Raw genomic sequence first — 15470 nt, 5'->3', positions numbered from 1 at the left:
ATGAGGTTGATTTTTAAAGGTGTCAAAGTGACTTGCTGTCCCTTCCGTGACTCACAATATTCAATGTGCTTTTACTGCGGTTTAGGTACACGGGGAGCTATAACTATGGGAGCTATGGCAACCAGCATCCTCCCCCAATGCAGAGCCAGTACCCGGCCCTCCCCCACGACACAGCCATCTCTGGACCGCTGCACTACTCCCCTTACCACAGGAGCTCTGCACAGGTGAGTGGGCGGCCTGCTTCTTTGTCCAGGCCTTGGTATGCTCGGTGGCCGGTCTAGTCAACTTAACATAGTTAATTAGTACCTTCTGGATACTGTGTGCAGCCTGGGTGTCACCAAGGAGAGGATGGTCTTCTCCTAAGGGGCACCCCCATCCTTCAGCAACTGCCCACAGTGGGTGCTCAGCCAGCAGTCATCTCCACTCTCTCTCACGCACGTGGGTGCGCACCAGTGGCCTTTGGTTCCACCCTCACTTTGGCCTCTCTAATCCCAGAATCCGGTCAGCCGCGATGTCTGCTGCCCTTTCTCAGGCAGCCCCCCTCACATGGGATCTTTTGTCTCCCATCCTCCCGGTGCTGGCCCTCATCGAGTCCTGTCAGGACTATTACCTCAGTGTCATTGTAACTAGTCCCCGGGTCTCACGTCTGTTCCTTTCCAGTCTAGTCCACACGTACAACCTCACCAGAAGAATCCTCCTAAAATGGGCCCTTTATCAGATTGTTCTCAGGCCACACATTTCCTTTGGCTCTTCCCTTGTCTAACAAACCGTATCAACTCCCTGCAGCCTGTGGTGAATGGAAATTGTGGTTGTACCTATAATGTCAGCGTTGGGTCCTCTACTTGTCTCGGGCACTTCCTGTTGCTCTGGCCTCAAAGGCAGCCGGTCACCAGTTCTATTCAATTCTACATCCCCAAGGTCTCTGAATGCCCCACTGTCCTTGCCTTAGCTCAGGTCTAACCTAGACTGTGGCAGAATTCTTCCCATCGGTTTCTGTATCACTAAACTTGCACCATTTCTGGTCCATCCTCTATGCTGTAGCTGGAGGAGTCTTTTGGAAAAAAAACTTGACTGGCCATTAACACTCTCCTTCTTTTCATGTCATCGCATTCAGAGTCAAGTTCAATTCCTTGGCATGCCTCCTATGACTTGTAACCATCTGGCTTCTGCCTGCCTCTGTGGCCTGCCAACCACCCCACCACCATTTGCTCCAGCCTTGCCAACCCATGTGCAATTCGCAGATATTGTTCTCTCAGGCTGGGACTTTCTTCTCCAACCTTCTGCTTGTTGTTCAGGACACCAACCCTTCCTTCTTCCAGGACCTTATGACATACCGCTGCTCTAGACTCGCACAGCGCCTCTGTTGGTAACCCTCCTCACACCCCAGGCTCTGTGCTGAGCACTTTACACATCGTCATGGTAATCCTTGCAGAAAGGAAGTGAGTGTCACCTGCCTGAGTATTTGAACCCAGGCAGTGTGACCCCTGTGTGTCCAAGCTCTTGCACATGGCTCTCTGCCACGTCTCCTGTGTCGGCATTCACTAAGGGTGTCTTGAGCAGATGAGGAGACAGGAAGTGAGGCAACACAAACAAAGGAGTGCAGAGGACATTCACTCCATCCCGCTGGTGGGGTGGGAGCCCGGGAGGTAAGCCGAGAGCTCTGCTTGAGGAGGGCACTCAGGATAAACTGGAAAGGTGCCCAATGGAGGCAGGGAGCTCTGCTGCAAAGTACTTGCAGACGTCTCGAATAGAGATAGCAGGACTTGAGAGAGGGTGGAGGCCACGATTGCATCAGCTGTCAGCACACGGATGGGCCTCTCAGGGAAGGCACTGAGGAGAGTGTATCCACAATACATGGCACTCGGGGCAAACAAGCGTCTGTTTTGATTTCCATCTGCAGTACCAAGGGGAGCCCCGGTATAATCCCCAAACAAGCCGAGAAGTTGATTCCACTAAACCATCACCTGGGGCATTCATTATAGGTCTCCAACTGCGTCACACAGAGAAGCCAGATCCTTAGGTACTGCTTCCCTCGGGAGCAGAGCCTGTGCTCCTCACTGTGATCTGCAAAATGACTCAGAGCTGCTGCCAGAGCCTGGGTCACACCTAACAGCAGTGTAAGCAGATCGTGCATGCATTCATACGTTCACTCATTCATTCATTTACTCTTGAACGATGCTTGGGTGCTGACTGCGTGGCAAGCACGCTCTAGCCTCTGATAATAGTGGAGAAGGGGACAGAAGTGGGCCTGCTCTTGGAGAACTTATGTTCCAGTAGGAGACAGACATCTAAGCAGCAGTGGCGAGATCAAGCTGAAGTTCCAAGCCACAGGCATTGTGTTCCCTCTTTCTTCCCTCCCTTGTCCATCCTCATGAAATTTCTGGGGTGATATTTTTATTTTTATTTGTTTTAATGTTTATCTATTTCGAAAGGGAGAGTATGTGAGCGGGGGAGGGACAGAGAAAGGGAGGAAGAGAGAGAGAGAGAGAAAGAGAGAGAGAGAGAGACAGAGAGACAGAGAGAGAGAGAGAGAATGAATCCCAAGCAGGCTCTGTGCTGTCAGTGCAGAGCCCAATGTGGGGCTCGATCTCATGAATCATGAGATCATGACCTGGGCCAAAATCAAGAGTCAGACGTTTAACTGACTGAGCTACCCAGGTGTCCCTGAGGTGCTATTTTTAAAGACATTGCCATGAAAAGAAACCAGGGTCTCCTAAAGGCCCATGTGGTCCCTGGTGATCAAAGATAGGTCTTGCAGCCTCCGCTCTGGAAGCCACAACAGTCCCCGAATGGAGCACTATCGTTTGATAGCAATTCTTAATCGAAGGGCCAAGGACTAATTGAAAGTCCATGGAGGAAGAGGTGACAGTCAGCCTTTTCAGCGCCCCCCCCCCCCCTCCACACACACAGTGGCCTTTCAACAAGGTCTTTTGACAACTGCTGACCCCACCGTGCATTCACACTCTACGCTTAAAGGGTTGTGCCTTGGCCTCCATTTATACAGCAGGGTGAGAAGTTATTTACATCACCTCTCTACCCAGGTCGATGGGGGTGGGGGATAGTGCTCCTGGAGAAGGTAGGGTGTCTAAAGACAAAGAATCCTTTGCTTTGTTTTTCACTAACATTTAGGCATCAAGCTCTGTTTTAGGCCCTTTCAAATACACGGACTCAATTCTCATAGCAACCTCAGGAAGAAGGCATTTTTCCTCCAGTTTTTAAAAAGGAGGAAACAGTCTCATAACGTAATTTGCCCCAGCCTGTGTATCCAGTAAGTAGCAAAGCAGACTCCCATGCAAATTCTCCAGCTTTGAACCCCAAGCCCGGGGCAATGAACACTGCACCCAGTATGGTTTGGAGGGTAGGACGCAAATTCAAGAAGTTACTCTAACTGTTCTCAGTCAGTTTCAAGTTACCCAAAAGAAGAATCACATACCCTAGACTCACTTTCTCTCCTCTTGTGGTACTTTGGTTTAATGTTGAACAGAGAGGGGAAAAATCCACTGCAGGGCTAATTCGTTTTTTTAGCTTTCCAGAGCAGAGTTCAAGCTGTTCCAGTCCTGAGTAGTGAATATCACACTTCATTGTGTCAGACTCACTGGGGAAAAAGATGAGTCTGAACTGAAGGAAAACCACAGTTCTAGAATATTGGTTAAGGAATCCCAAGCGGTCATCAGCACAAGAGTAACTGAAGCTAACTTCTGCGAATAAATACCTGTCTTAAAAGACGGATACAACACATCTGTGAAGGGCAGTGATTCCATGCGCCCCAGCATTTATAAGCTCAAAATAATCTGAAGTCCTTTGGTTGTTGAAACAGTATGTGTGTGCTCTTATTTATACTATTTATTTGCACAACACATGCTTTCCTCTTGGGTAACAACAAAGGTAAACCTCCAGTCCTGCTTCAATTCTAGTAATTTCTGCATTAGTGAGTCCAGGTGAAGGAGGTGTAAGGCTTGAATTACTTCAGAAAAACACCCTTCTTGCAACTCCGCTACACTTGCTCACATCAAACTAAGTGAACAAGGAAGGGATGGTCTCAGCTGCCCCTTCCCAGGTGCCCCTTCTTATGCTCGACCAAAAAGAGAAAACAAGCCAGACCAAATACACGGCTACAAAATATTTCTGAGCCTCATTCAACATGCGTTTGTGCAACTTCTACCCTGTCAGCAGCCGTGAATGTGAATTGGGTCCCTGAGCTCAAAAGCCATTTCATCAACGATGGCTAGAAACCCATGTACAGTAGACTAGAAAGCTTTTCTTTGTTCCTCATCTGTATGGCCAAGGCCCGACCTTGCCAGCCAGTCATGTAACTCTCACCGAATCTCTGGTGGCCCAGCACAGCCCAGGGCCAGTTTGCTTAGGGTGTTCCACTTTGGGATAGCATCTTGAGCCAAAGGGGACAAAAATCAATCAACCGTAGTGGTATAAGATCTGTGACTACAGAGCCAAGCTTCCTGGGTTCAAATCCCCGCTTTGCCTCTAATTAGCTCTGTGCTTCAATTTCCTTATCTAAAAAATGGGGAGAATTATAGTACATATTTCTTAGGGTTGTGAGGGTTAAGTAAGTTGATAAAGGTTAGAAGAGGGCCTGGCTCATAGTCAACACTATTTGTGTTTATTATTATTATTATTATTATCTTTCATAACACCACAGTTGTTATGTTTTGCATGGTATCTATGTCTCTTGCTATACTAGCTAGTAGGTACTCAGTTAAATACTTGTTAATGAAATGAATGAATGAATGGATCCTTGCTCTGGTACTAAGCTGCTGTGTGCCCTCAAGCAGATCATTTCCCCCTCTCTTGACTTCAGTTTCCTCATCTGTGAAATGAGAGGTAGGACGAGATGGTCGGTCTCTAAGGCTCTTCCTGTTATTAATGGACCATGATCCTATGAAGCAAAGAAGAAGAATATTAGTAATAGCTAACACATTTTGAAAACTTACTATATGTGGGAATTCTAAGAGTTTCATGTGCATTAACTCAGTCCAACCCCTAAAAGCTCAATGGATGTGAACTGTCCGGCGAATATTTGGGGGGAGCTATATCCTCTTACAGAAGAGGCTAAGAGGAAGCCTGCCTGGGGGCAGGCCCACTGGCAGAACTTTGGTGCGGTGTGAGAGCCGCCTTTCATAGGAAAACAGTTTGCGCTCCTGACTGGGCCACCTTTCACCCCTTGCTCAAGTAGCAGTCCGTTTGGTGAGGGTCAGGGATAAAGGGCTTATTCTTCCCCTCTCCAAGTGCAGGAGAGTCAGCCTTGGTGTGGGGAGTCGTTTCTCAAAATAGAACTTCCTCATGATTCTAGAGAGGCCCAGAGTCCATCACAGCTGAGATGGCCATCTGACAGAACCTTTAACTACTCATGCGCACGCGCACACACACAGACACACACACACACACACACACGTGTGCCCACAAGTACCCCCTCACACACCTCTTTGAAGGGTGGGAACTGGGGACTTATCTCCAGTTTAACATCAGTAGCAACAGCATGTGATTTAACCCAGAAAATGGTAACTTCCTGTTATGGGCCCTCAACAAAAAGCGCCTTTATTCTGCGCAGAGCTCCCTGGACCCCAGAGTTTGTGCCCAGCATGCTTAAGCACCCTGCATGAAACCGGATGTAAAGTGTGAAAGGTGAGGCTGGTGCCACAGGCCAGCCTCAGCCGCTCCCACCATGCTAAATAGAAGCTTCATTGGTGGCGTTAATCACTAGGCTGAGGCAGCGGGCACTTCAGCCTCTCGTCTTTCAATGGTCTCTTCACCACAGGGAAAACGAGTCACTGACTCATTTGCAATTAGCTGACCTAACGGGACAGATTTTTCCATGCTGGATTCTGTGGTAACAGGATTTTATTGTCCCATTAGGGATATTTTGAGCCAGTCTCATTTCCAGGCAATTACTCTTTTGAGTCTGTGACACAACCCCTGGGCACAGCTGCATCTAGGGTCCTCGATTAGGCACAAAAGCCACACTCTCTGGGGTTCTATGAGAAAGAGGCTCCAAGTCCCTACTGTGACATTTTTACCTACACTGGCCAAGGCAAGTGAGGCTCTGTCCACACCAGCGAGATGAGGCCTGGTCAGGGCCTGTAAGACCCTGTGCTGTGTAGGGGAGGAGGGAGCTTAAAGAAAGAGAAACAAAGACATTAAAGTATAATAGGGTGTCTTCCTCTCTTGTGTGATTCCGCCGTGGCAGGTTATGCCCAGTTTGCACCAGAGCGATGTGGGGGAAAATGCTACCCCAGCACTGGGTTTTATGCCAGCCTTTGTGCTAGCCTGCAGTGACTGTGGGCAGGGAGGATGCTTCACCTCACGAGTCCTGGTTTTCTCATGTAGATTCACAAGGTTGAATTATATGATCGCTAAGCTTCTGTCTAGGGGTGACACCCTGGTGTTCAGTCACCAGAGAGTGACTGGCATGCCAGGCATCATTCCAGATATCGGGGAATATGGTAGTGAACATGACACAGCCATGCCAGGAGCTTATGAATAGAAGCCAGTGGAAACGGACAGCTAACAAGCAGGATGGTGAGCTCCTGACCGGAGAGGCAGAGGGTGGAGCATTTAGCTTTTTGAGATAGGATGTCCAGAAAAGTCTCTGAGGAGGTGACATTTGAGCGGAGACCTGAAGAAGGATGAAAAGGCAGGCGTGCAAGGAGCGTGGGGGGGTAGGGGTGGGAAACAAGTGTTCTAGGCAGAGGGAAAAGGTAGGACAAAGTCTCTGAGAGGGGCACCATCTTGGCCTGCCATAGGATGGGAGAGGAGGCCTCTGTGCCAGGGAGAGCACTATGAGGTGAGGGGACGTGTGCAGGGAGCTTACTTGAGAGTATATCAGGAGGGGGAGCAATCTTTTGGAAAAACATTAGAGACTGTCTTATAATAACATTTTTCAATGTTAGCTGTTTGATACCTGGGATCTTGTTTTCTTGGACAGGGCCAGATCCTACGATGGTCTCAGGCCTGAGGGTTCACCATGGCTGCCATACGAACAGCATTCTGTAGATTCCCATAATGGGCACATGGATGCACTTAAGCATCTTTGATCGGATTTGGGGATGTGAAAGCCTTGGTATGCTCTCCACAGTCTCCTTGGCAACCACCCTGGGTACCTTCTCCCTTGAGTTCCCAGACACCACCTGCACACTTCCCTCCCTCCTTCCTACCTGTTCGTTTCACTGTGAAGTGGCTGCCGTTTCTGTGTAAGGCATGCCGTCCCATGTAAGAGAGAGTCCTGGCTACTAGAAGTTGGAGCCCTCTTTCTTGACCTATGAATACCTGTTTCTCTTTGCCTGCTTTGGGCCTAACAGCCTTCCCCTGCTTCCTTCGGGCGCCTAGTCAAAGGCAGAATGGTTCCCTTTGGCCCCCTCGACTATGGGGAACAGCCATTGTTGTCATCACCCCTTCTCTCAGCTGTCTAGGCTTCAGCCTGTCTGTCTCCCTCACAGGAGGCAGCCTCCCACCTAATCCCTCGGGGCTCCACTCTCCAACTGTCAGGGAAGACAGATGGGGAGCAGAAGAATTCACACATTCACACACACTCTCTCCCCTACTCGCTGCCCTTGCCATCCTTGTTGACTGGCTCCTGTCCTGGTTGGGGTGGCCCTAACGTAGCCCAGCGAGGAAATCTTTGTGTCGACTGGCCTGGCCGGCAAACCGGGAGCTCTCAAAGGGAGCCCGGAGCTCCTCCCCTTCCTCCCCTGTGATTGCACTAAAAGGGGCTTATTTGCATAGCTGTCTTGGAAACAGAGAAGAATGTAGAAGAAGCAGCACTTCAGAGGCACTTCTCTTATTCCTAATTCTTTCTAGAACTGCTTCCCCTCCTCTGTCCTATACAAAAGCACCCCTCCCATCCCCTCTCAGTTGGCTTATCTGGACTCCTTCCTCCACATTCACACCAAGCCCAACAATTTACCATTTCCTACTTGTGCATCTTTCAGAACTTCAGTGAATGTGAACCCAAAAGAGAGATGTTCTCTAAATGATAGGCACTAATAATAACCTTTGAAGCTGTTGGCTTGCTTCCTCTTCAAATGCCTGCTTTTAGGCTGCAGTTCATAATTGAATTCAACTGTAAAATGCTATTTTTAATAATGTCACTGTGGTTTACTTGGTAGTGTTGTTCTCTTGGGTTGATGGAGTGGGACCTAGCACATCTCCATAACTAATGGTAAAATTCACAACCATACATCCATATATCCATATCTATTTGGACATGCTGTTACTTGCTTCTCTCTCTCTCTCTCTCTCTCTCTCTCTCTCCCCCCTCCCTCCCCCCCTCTCTCCCCCTCTCCCCCCTTCCTCCCTCCCTCTCCCCCCCCCCCCCCCCCGCCCCCGTATTCCCAGTGGGGCTGTTCCTTCTTTTGGATTTGACTTCCCCAAATATTCCACATTAAGAGCACGAAATCAGGGGCGCCTGGGTGGCTCAGTCGGTTGAGCGGCCGACTTCGGCTCAGGTCATGATCTCGCGGTCCGTGAGTTCGAGCCCCGCGTCGGGCTCTGTGCTGACAGCTTAGAGCCTGAAGCCTGTTTCGGATTCTGCGTCTCCCTCTCTCTCTGACCCTCCCCTGTTCATGCTCTGTCTCTCTCTGTCTCAAAAATAAATAAACGTTAAAAAAAAATTAAAAAAAAAAAAAAAAAGAGCACGAAATCAATATTACTACTTGAGGGAACACCAGCCCTACTCTCGATTTGAAGTCCTTTGCCTTTTTCCTGTTGGTTACTTCCTAGACCAAGGTTCCATCTTTCAGGAGTTCACTGATTACTTCCTATCAACTTCCATTAATAGCATCTTAAGAAATTTAACTTAACTTGTAAATATGACCCATATTGTGTATATGCAACTTCCAAGCTAATTTTAACTTTGTGGAATTTCTTTCCCCTCAACAAGTACCCTTTCAATAGCCCCACTTCCCGGATGGAACCCTGTTTGATGAGCAGTACTCCCAGACTGCATCCTACCCCAGTCACCCCCCGATGGCCAGAGGTGCCCACAGCCAACACGTGCTACACAAGCCCGTCTGTGCATTCCACAAGGTACGGAAACTCTAGTGACATGTATACACCCCTGACCACGCGCAGGAATTCTGAGTACGAGCACATGCAACACTTTCCTGGCTTTGCTTACATCAACGGAGAGGCCTCCACAGGATGGGCTAAATGACTGCTATCACAGGAATCCATATTTAATATTAATAATAATTATTAATAATAAACCCAACAACCCACCCCCAGAAGACTTTATCTCTACACATCGTAACTCGTGGACTATTCCTAAGTGTCCATTTTCCTAATGAATGTGAGTCTGGGATTCAGTGTGGGATGAATCAACTTTAGTTCAGAAACAGGACTCACTAAAAGTCAGTGAGATTGGGTTCCTGTAGCCAAGCCAGACTTGACTGTTTCTATAGAGCACTATTTTGGGCAGGCCAATCTGTGCCTTTTCCCTCTGTTCCACGACTTTGCTTTGTGTTGGCAAACACTCCCTGTAAGCTACTTATTTTCCTGTTGACAAAAGCTCATTAGTCTTGATGGATACTAGAGACAGAGTCTGGTTTGTGTTCTTGGATGGGCACATAATTTACCAAGAGCATTCACCTTGCCATCTGTCATCTTACTATACAACGAACAGCCCTCAGGTATGTTCTACGCGTCCCTTCTTCCTGGTGGTGCCGTCACTGCTTCCTGGAACACCGGGGCTAAATGCTGGTGTCTGGAAGACTCTAGATCCCCTGTTATTACACTCATGTTACTCACAGTACCTGCATTGTCTTGGAATGTAAGCACTGTCTAGAGGGAAGGAAGAGGCCTGTTCTGTATGCCTTAAGTTGATTGAGGTTTGTAGGGGACCGGTTCTTCTACATACAAGTATTTGTCCTAAGTTTGCACAATGGCTAGTGTCAGCAAAAGGCAGGAGAGGGGCTTTTAAAATTCTGTGAGAATGTGGATGTATGGTATTGAGTATCACACTCAGCTCTGCTGTATTAACTCTGTGAAACCAGATGGACCAAACATTAACTTACCAAGCACCAAGCGTGAAAATGACTTTCGTGGTTCCTTCATAAGACCGTAATAATTTCCGACACTTTGATAGAAAAAAATTTTTTTCAAAGCTGTGCCTTTGAGCCTATACTATACTGTGTATGTGTGGAAATAAAAATGTATTGTACTTTCGGAAACTTTTTTTGTAGGCATTTTTCTGTCAGATTGGTAGCAATTTGTGAGGTTTGTTAGAGATTAACATAGGTTTTCTTTCTGTATTATAAAATGCACCAAGCAATTATGGTGGACCTATTACCCTATGGGTAAGAAATAAATGGAGATATGACATCGGATGTTTCAGCAGTTGTTCTGTAAATAAAATCTTTGATCACACCACTCAGTGTGATAATCATGTCTACAGCTAAAATGGAAATAGTTTTTTCTGTACAGTTGTGCAAGATATGAATGGTTTCACACTCAAATAAAAAGTATTGAAATGACCTGCTTTCTTCATTTTTATTCTGCATTTGACATGACTTCTGTGTGTGTGTGTGTGTGTGTGTGTGTGTGTGAGAGAGAGAGAGAGAGAGAGAGAGAGACAGAGACAGAGACAGAGAGAGAGAGAGAGAGAGAGAGAGAGAGAGATAAATAGCATTCTGAATACTCAGGGTGTAAATAGGCAAAACAAAACTAAGTGGTCTTATCTGGTTGTTCTTATCCACTTCTCCCATCGTCTTGTCATAAAGCAATCATTAAAATTTGGATAGGCCACACATCCAGTCCTTGAATGATTTAGTATCTACAGCCTAGTTGAGGTCTGTAAGGGACCAGTTCTACATACAAGGATTTGTCTTAAGTTTGCACAATGGCTAGCGTCAGCAAAGGACAGGAACCTTTCAGCTCTTACAGGGAATATTATTCTTCAATACCAGCATCATTAAGAGGTCCCCTGGTCCTTAGTTCATTATGTTTTAATGATCTGTGGGTGTAAAGATACTTCAAGTGCAGTGCTTTAAATACTAATAAACTTCTGGAACAGAACAGTAACATTACTGAATATTAAGTATCAAAAAGTCCTTCTCCAGCACTGCATCTTGATTCTAGGATTGAGGAGCGAGGATATAGAGGCAAGATGACTGTTTTGTCCAAACGTTAAAGAGTAGGATCTATGAGAAATTCAGAGCCACAGATTTCCAGAAATGGCAGCAGTGACTATTTTAACTAAAAGGCAAGAGAATTTGACAACTCGATTTGCATGTTGAAAGATTTATTTTTAAAGCCAAGCTCTTACTTGCTATTACATAACATATTTATACCTAAGAATGATTTTAGGATTAAAATGATGTATTTTACACAGCATCCCCTTAAAAATATTTCACTATGTTGGGGCACCTGAGCGGCTCAGTTGGTTAGGCATGCAACTTCGGCTCAGGTCATGATCTTGCGGTCCATGGGTTCAAGCCCCACATCGGGCTCTGTGCTGATAGCTCAGACCTGGAGCCTGCTGCAGATTCTGTATCCCTCCCTCTCTAACCCTCCCCTCTTGGGCACACTCTCTCTCTCTCAAAAATAAAATAAAACATTAAAAAAATTAAAAAAAATTTCACTGTGTTGTTCAACAAAAAGAAAGTAGATGTTGGATTTCACTCCCGGAAGATAAATTAGTTTGATCTCTTGGCCACAGTGCATTAGTTGGCCCTGAATGAGGAAAGTGGGAGGGGGGTGCAGGGGGAGGGGGGCAGAAGGAAGAAGAAGAAAATGTCAGATTCAGTCACTGCATAACATGAACCATACCTGTTGCTCTCATACAGTTCAAAGCCAGTGCTTCATAAAGGAAAGGATGTAGTAAGTCTGACTTTTGACTTACCAAACACACAAAAGAAGAAGCAATTGCCCAATTGTCTAGCCAGGTAGCAGCAGCACATAATACTCCTGCGCAAATAACAGCCACAAGGTCATTAAATGTACAGATCTTTAGGCAAAAATAGTCACAGTCAACAAGGGCTGAGTCCCAGAGAATAGAGTGGACATTCCAACAACTTTGCAGGGGAGAGAATGTGTGCCTCCTGCTCGCAGCACAGCAGAGAACTGGGGGTCAGCACTGTAGGAAGAGGGAAGCTTTTGATGAGGACGAGTGGTCCCCGGGCGCACTCTCCAGAACACAAGGTGCCCATGTCTTGGGAATTGAGTGTGTTACTTGTGTTCCCAATTGTTCTAAACCTTCCATTTCAGAATGGAGAAGGATCTGATTAGGAAAAGACAACAGCTGCTGTGAACTCAGGACTCAAATGCACCTTCTCTGCCTCTGATGGTTCCTTGCCAGTCACCAGAATGGGAATGGGCAAGGTTGGCAGCTGGGAGTAGGGCCAGTCACTTGTCAGAGGAAGAACAGAGGAGTCTTGGCAATAAAGGGACACTCCCCTCCTTAGGACTCTTTCTGAAAAGGACTCTGCCAGCTTGAAACTGGCTGAAGTTGTGAACAGCAGCCAGGATGGCTCACCCACGTTGCAAGCCTGTGGCGTCCTAGGCATCCATCCTGCTGTGTCCTTTTGTCAGGCCACCAGTACACCCCAGGTCTGGGAAGAAAGGGAATCTGTGGCCCCTCTGAGACTGCAGCCCAGTCAGAGAACAATCAAACGTGTGGCATTAGGTAAGCCCAACCCAGATGGGGAGAGGGACTGAAATCGTGGAAAGAGAACTGAGAGGGAGTCTTGGCTTCACCACCATGTGACCTTGGAGGAGTCCAGAGTGAGGACCTCAGGCGGCGATGTTCTAGAACTATGACATCCCAAATCGTGGCCTGTGTGCTGCTGCTGGAGCGGGGCCGGCAGATCTGGGTGAGGAGGGCGGACAGCTTAGGGGAAACAAAGAATGGACTGGCAGCTGGGCAGTGATTCAGAGGCAGCCACAGGAGAGAGGACGACGGCTCCACCAGCTGGTGCTCAAAAACAGCCCGAGGTTTGTGCCCACGAGTGTGGCCCGTATACCTGCCCCCCGCCACCGAGCAAGCCGTACCCCCTTCCTCAGAGCCAGCCCCACTCTCTCACATGATAGTGGTCTTCTGCTATTTTCCTTGCCTCCAGCTTTGTCCTTCACGTTTGCTTTAAAGTGACATCAATCACAATGTCCGAAGTGACTCGGGCCATGGAAAGAGCAAAAACAAGCAGGCTGTTTGTCCCAACTACCTACATCTCTTAAAGGCCGAATCACAAGATTTTAAAAAAATTAAATGCTGGGAAGGAATGGTACAAATACTCCCTTTTTATACAGGGAAAAGAAAGAGTGTGGGGAGTGGGTTGATGTAGGTTTCCTGAGGCACAGAGTTCAGACTTAGACAAGGGCCAAAAGCATGCAAATCATCACCACTGGGGAGCTTAAGAGAAAAAGATGGAGATACTCATTGGCTTCAAAGTGAGGTAGCACTGGGATTAAATCTTGGTTCCACCAAAGATGTTGTGGAAGGGACATTCCTGCTCTCAGTAGGATTGGATTTCAGTGGTTCTCAACTCTGGCTGCCCATGAGTGTTACCCTGTCGACTTTAAAAAAAAATACTGATGCACGGGTCCCATCACAGTACACAACGGGCCTGGCATGTGACCTGCCTCCAGCATCAGTAGCTTTCAAGCTCCCCAGGTGATTCTAATATGTAGCCAAGGTTGAGAAACACAACCCCTTACACCTTGAAGCTCTAAGATCCAGGGGCTGTGTTCCCTGAGTAGCTTTGCCCAGGGTTCCAGTCTGTCCAGAGTGGAGAAGAGTGCCACTCCCCCCTCCCCACCCCAGTCTACAGTTTGGTTTCCCCCTCCACCACAGCTGACAAAGCTTTCCCTAAGGGCACTGTTTTGTTTGCCCTTCAGCCCAGCCCACCTCCCTACCACTCTGCCGCCTGCCCTCCTAACCTGGACCTTCTCTGCTTCAGTTCCTTGGCAGCCTCCCAAGCTGAGCCAGCTTGGACACAGCCCCTGTGGTTTCCTCTTCTTCCAAGGAGGTCAGAACCTTTTGTGCTTCGTCAGCCTCCTCCCTGAAGCTCTTCCCCCCCATCCCTCCCTCTGCACCTCACCCCCCCCCCAGCCTTCTCACCCCCATATTTTGCTGCTGCTAGTGTAGGTGAGACGGAAGACGTGGGCCCCAAGAGTTGAGAAAGGAGCTGTTGCTAGGAAAGGAGTGTGGGTGAAGAGAGGTGGTGGGTGGGAGAAATAGGGCTCCCCGGTTGTATTCTACTCTCTGCCATCATACATGCCTCAAGAGCTAAAACCAGTTGTTTGGGAACTATGATGAAAAATAATGAGGTCTGACCATGACAGCAGGGTGAGGGGACCAACCTCAGGAACAGCTGCAGTGCTGCCGCTTGGTATTTATAATAGTCTCCTGAGAGGAGGGAAGAGCTGCGGAGAAGAGTTGAGAAGGCGTGAATTCTCCGGGAAGTGCCAAACTGTGACCCCACCAGGGCTGGTATCCACCATGTTCTGGCCTGCGCTCCACCTCTCAGACGTGATCAGCTGCAGGAACCCACATGTAGTCAAGGCAGAGGGACCCGTCTAAATGAGGGGCCTGCGGCACGCTGGGCGGCACATTTCTGAAATGGCTCTGCCTTCATTCATGGAACTTCCCATTTCTTGGGGTCTGCTCTGTGCCAGGCACAGCAGAGGCCTCCTCTCCATTCCTCACAACCTCCTGGCAGTGTCAGTGGTACAGCCATTTCTATTTAGAGGTGAAGAAACGGAGGCGCTGAGCCTCGCCCCAAGTCACACACAGTAAGTGGCAGGGCTGGGATTTGAGGACAGAACTGCCCTGCTCCCCAGTCTGTGTTCTTCCTACAATACACTGCCTTCTTCCTCCTTCCTCCTTTTGTCTCCACTCCACCCCACCCCCATGCCTCTCTCCTAAGCGCCTTTGGCCGGTGCAGATTTTAAATCAACCTTGACCATGGTAATAGAACCTACTGGGGTTGAAAAGAGTTTCAGAAGTTCTGGGAAATTCTTGTGTGTGCTAAATGAAGGCAGTTTCTAGGCCGGGCACCAGATCTTCCCCCACACTCGAAGTGGCATTCCACTCACTCTAAGTTAACAGCAGACTAGCTTTCCCTCTTGTCCTTTCCCAGGGCACATACAAACCAATACATTATCAGGGACCAAGATTTGGTGATTCTATACAGAAACAGGAACAAAAGAAAATCAGTAATGTAAAACAAAAAAAAATACCAGGTCACGGGAGGATTTTTATTACCAGGTTGAAAAAAGGCTCTGCAGGGGAGGCGCAATGAGCCAAGTATTCACCAGAATGAAGTCATTTGAAGGGGGGAGGCGAGGTGAGGGGGGACTGGCTACCTCTTGCTGTTCAGGTCACTACCCTTTGACAGCGGTGGCCTCTGACCTCAACAACCCTACAATTCTGTTTTGACTGACCCTGAAACCCATGAAATTCAGATGTAGGCACTGCCCAAAAGTTGAGATAAAGCTGACTAATATGGGAAAAGCTCCCGGTA

General features: G+C 48.0%; 1 protein-coding gene across 4 annotated transcripts in view; it reads left to right on the top strand.

Annotated features, from left to right (window-relative positions):
• The window catches only part of RFX4 (regulatory factor X4), a 163819-nt gene extending 153335 nt beyond the window's left edge, over positions 1-10484 (top strand). For all 4 annotated transcript variants that reach the window (XM_019446673.2, XM_019446672.2, XM_019446674.2 and 1 more), the window contains 2 exons: positions 86-224; positions 8894-10484. In XM_019446673.2, the coding sequence (XP_019302218.1) occupies positions 86-224; positions 8894-9166 (412 nt within the window). In that variant the 3' untranslated portion in view covers positions 9167-10484. The remainder of the gene's footprint in view (positions 1-85; positions 225-8893) is intronic.
• Positions 10485-15470: the final 4986 nt, after the last annotated feature.

This window comes from Panthera pardus, unplaced genomic scaffold, assembly GCF_024362965.1.
Source record: "Panthera pardus isolate Hobbes unplaced genomic scaffold, ASM2436296v1 HiC_scaffold_6, whole genome shotgun sequence".
Lineage (NCBI taxonomy): Eukaryota > Metazoa > Chordata > Mammalia > Carnivora > Felidae > Panthera > Panthera pardus.
This window is presented reverse-complemented; position numbering and strand designations above follow the sequence as displayed.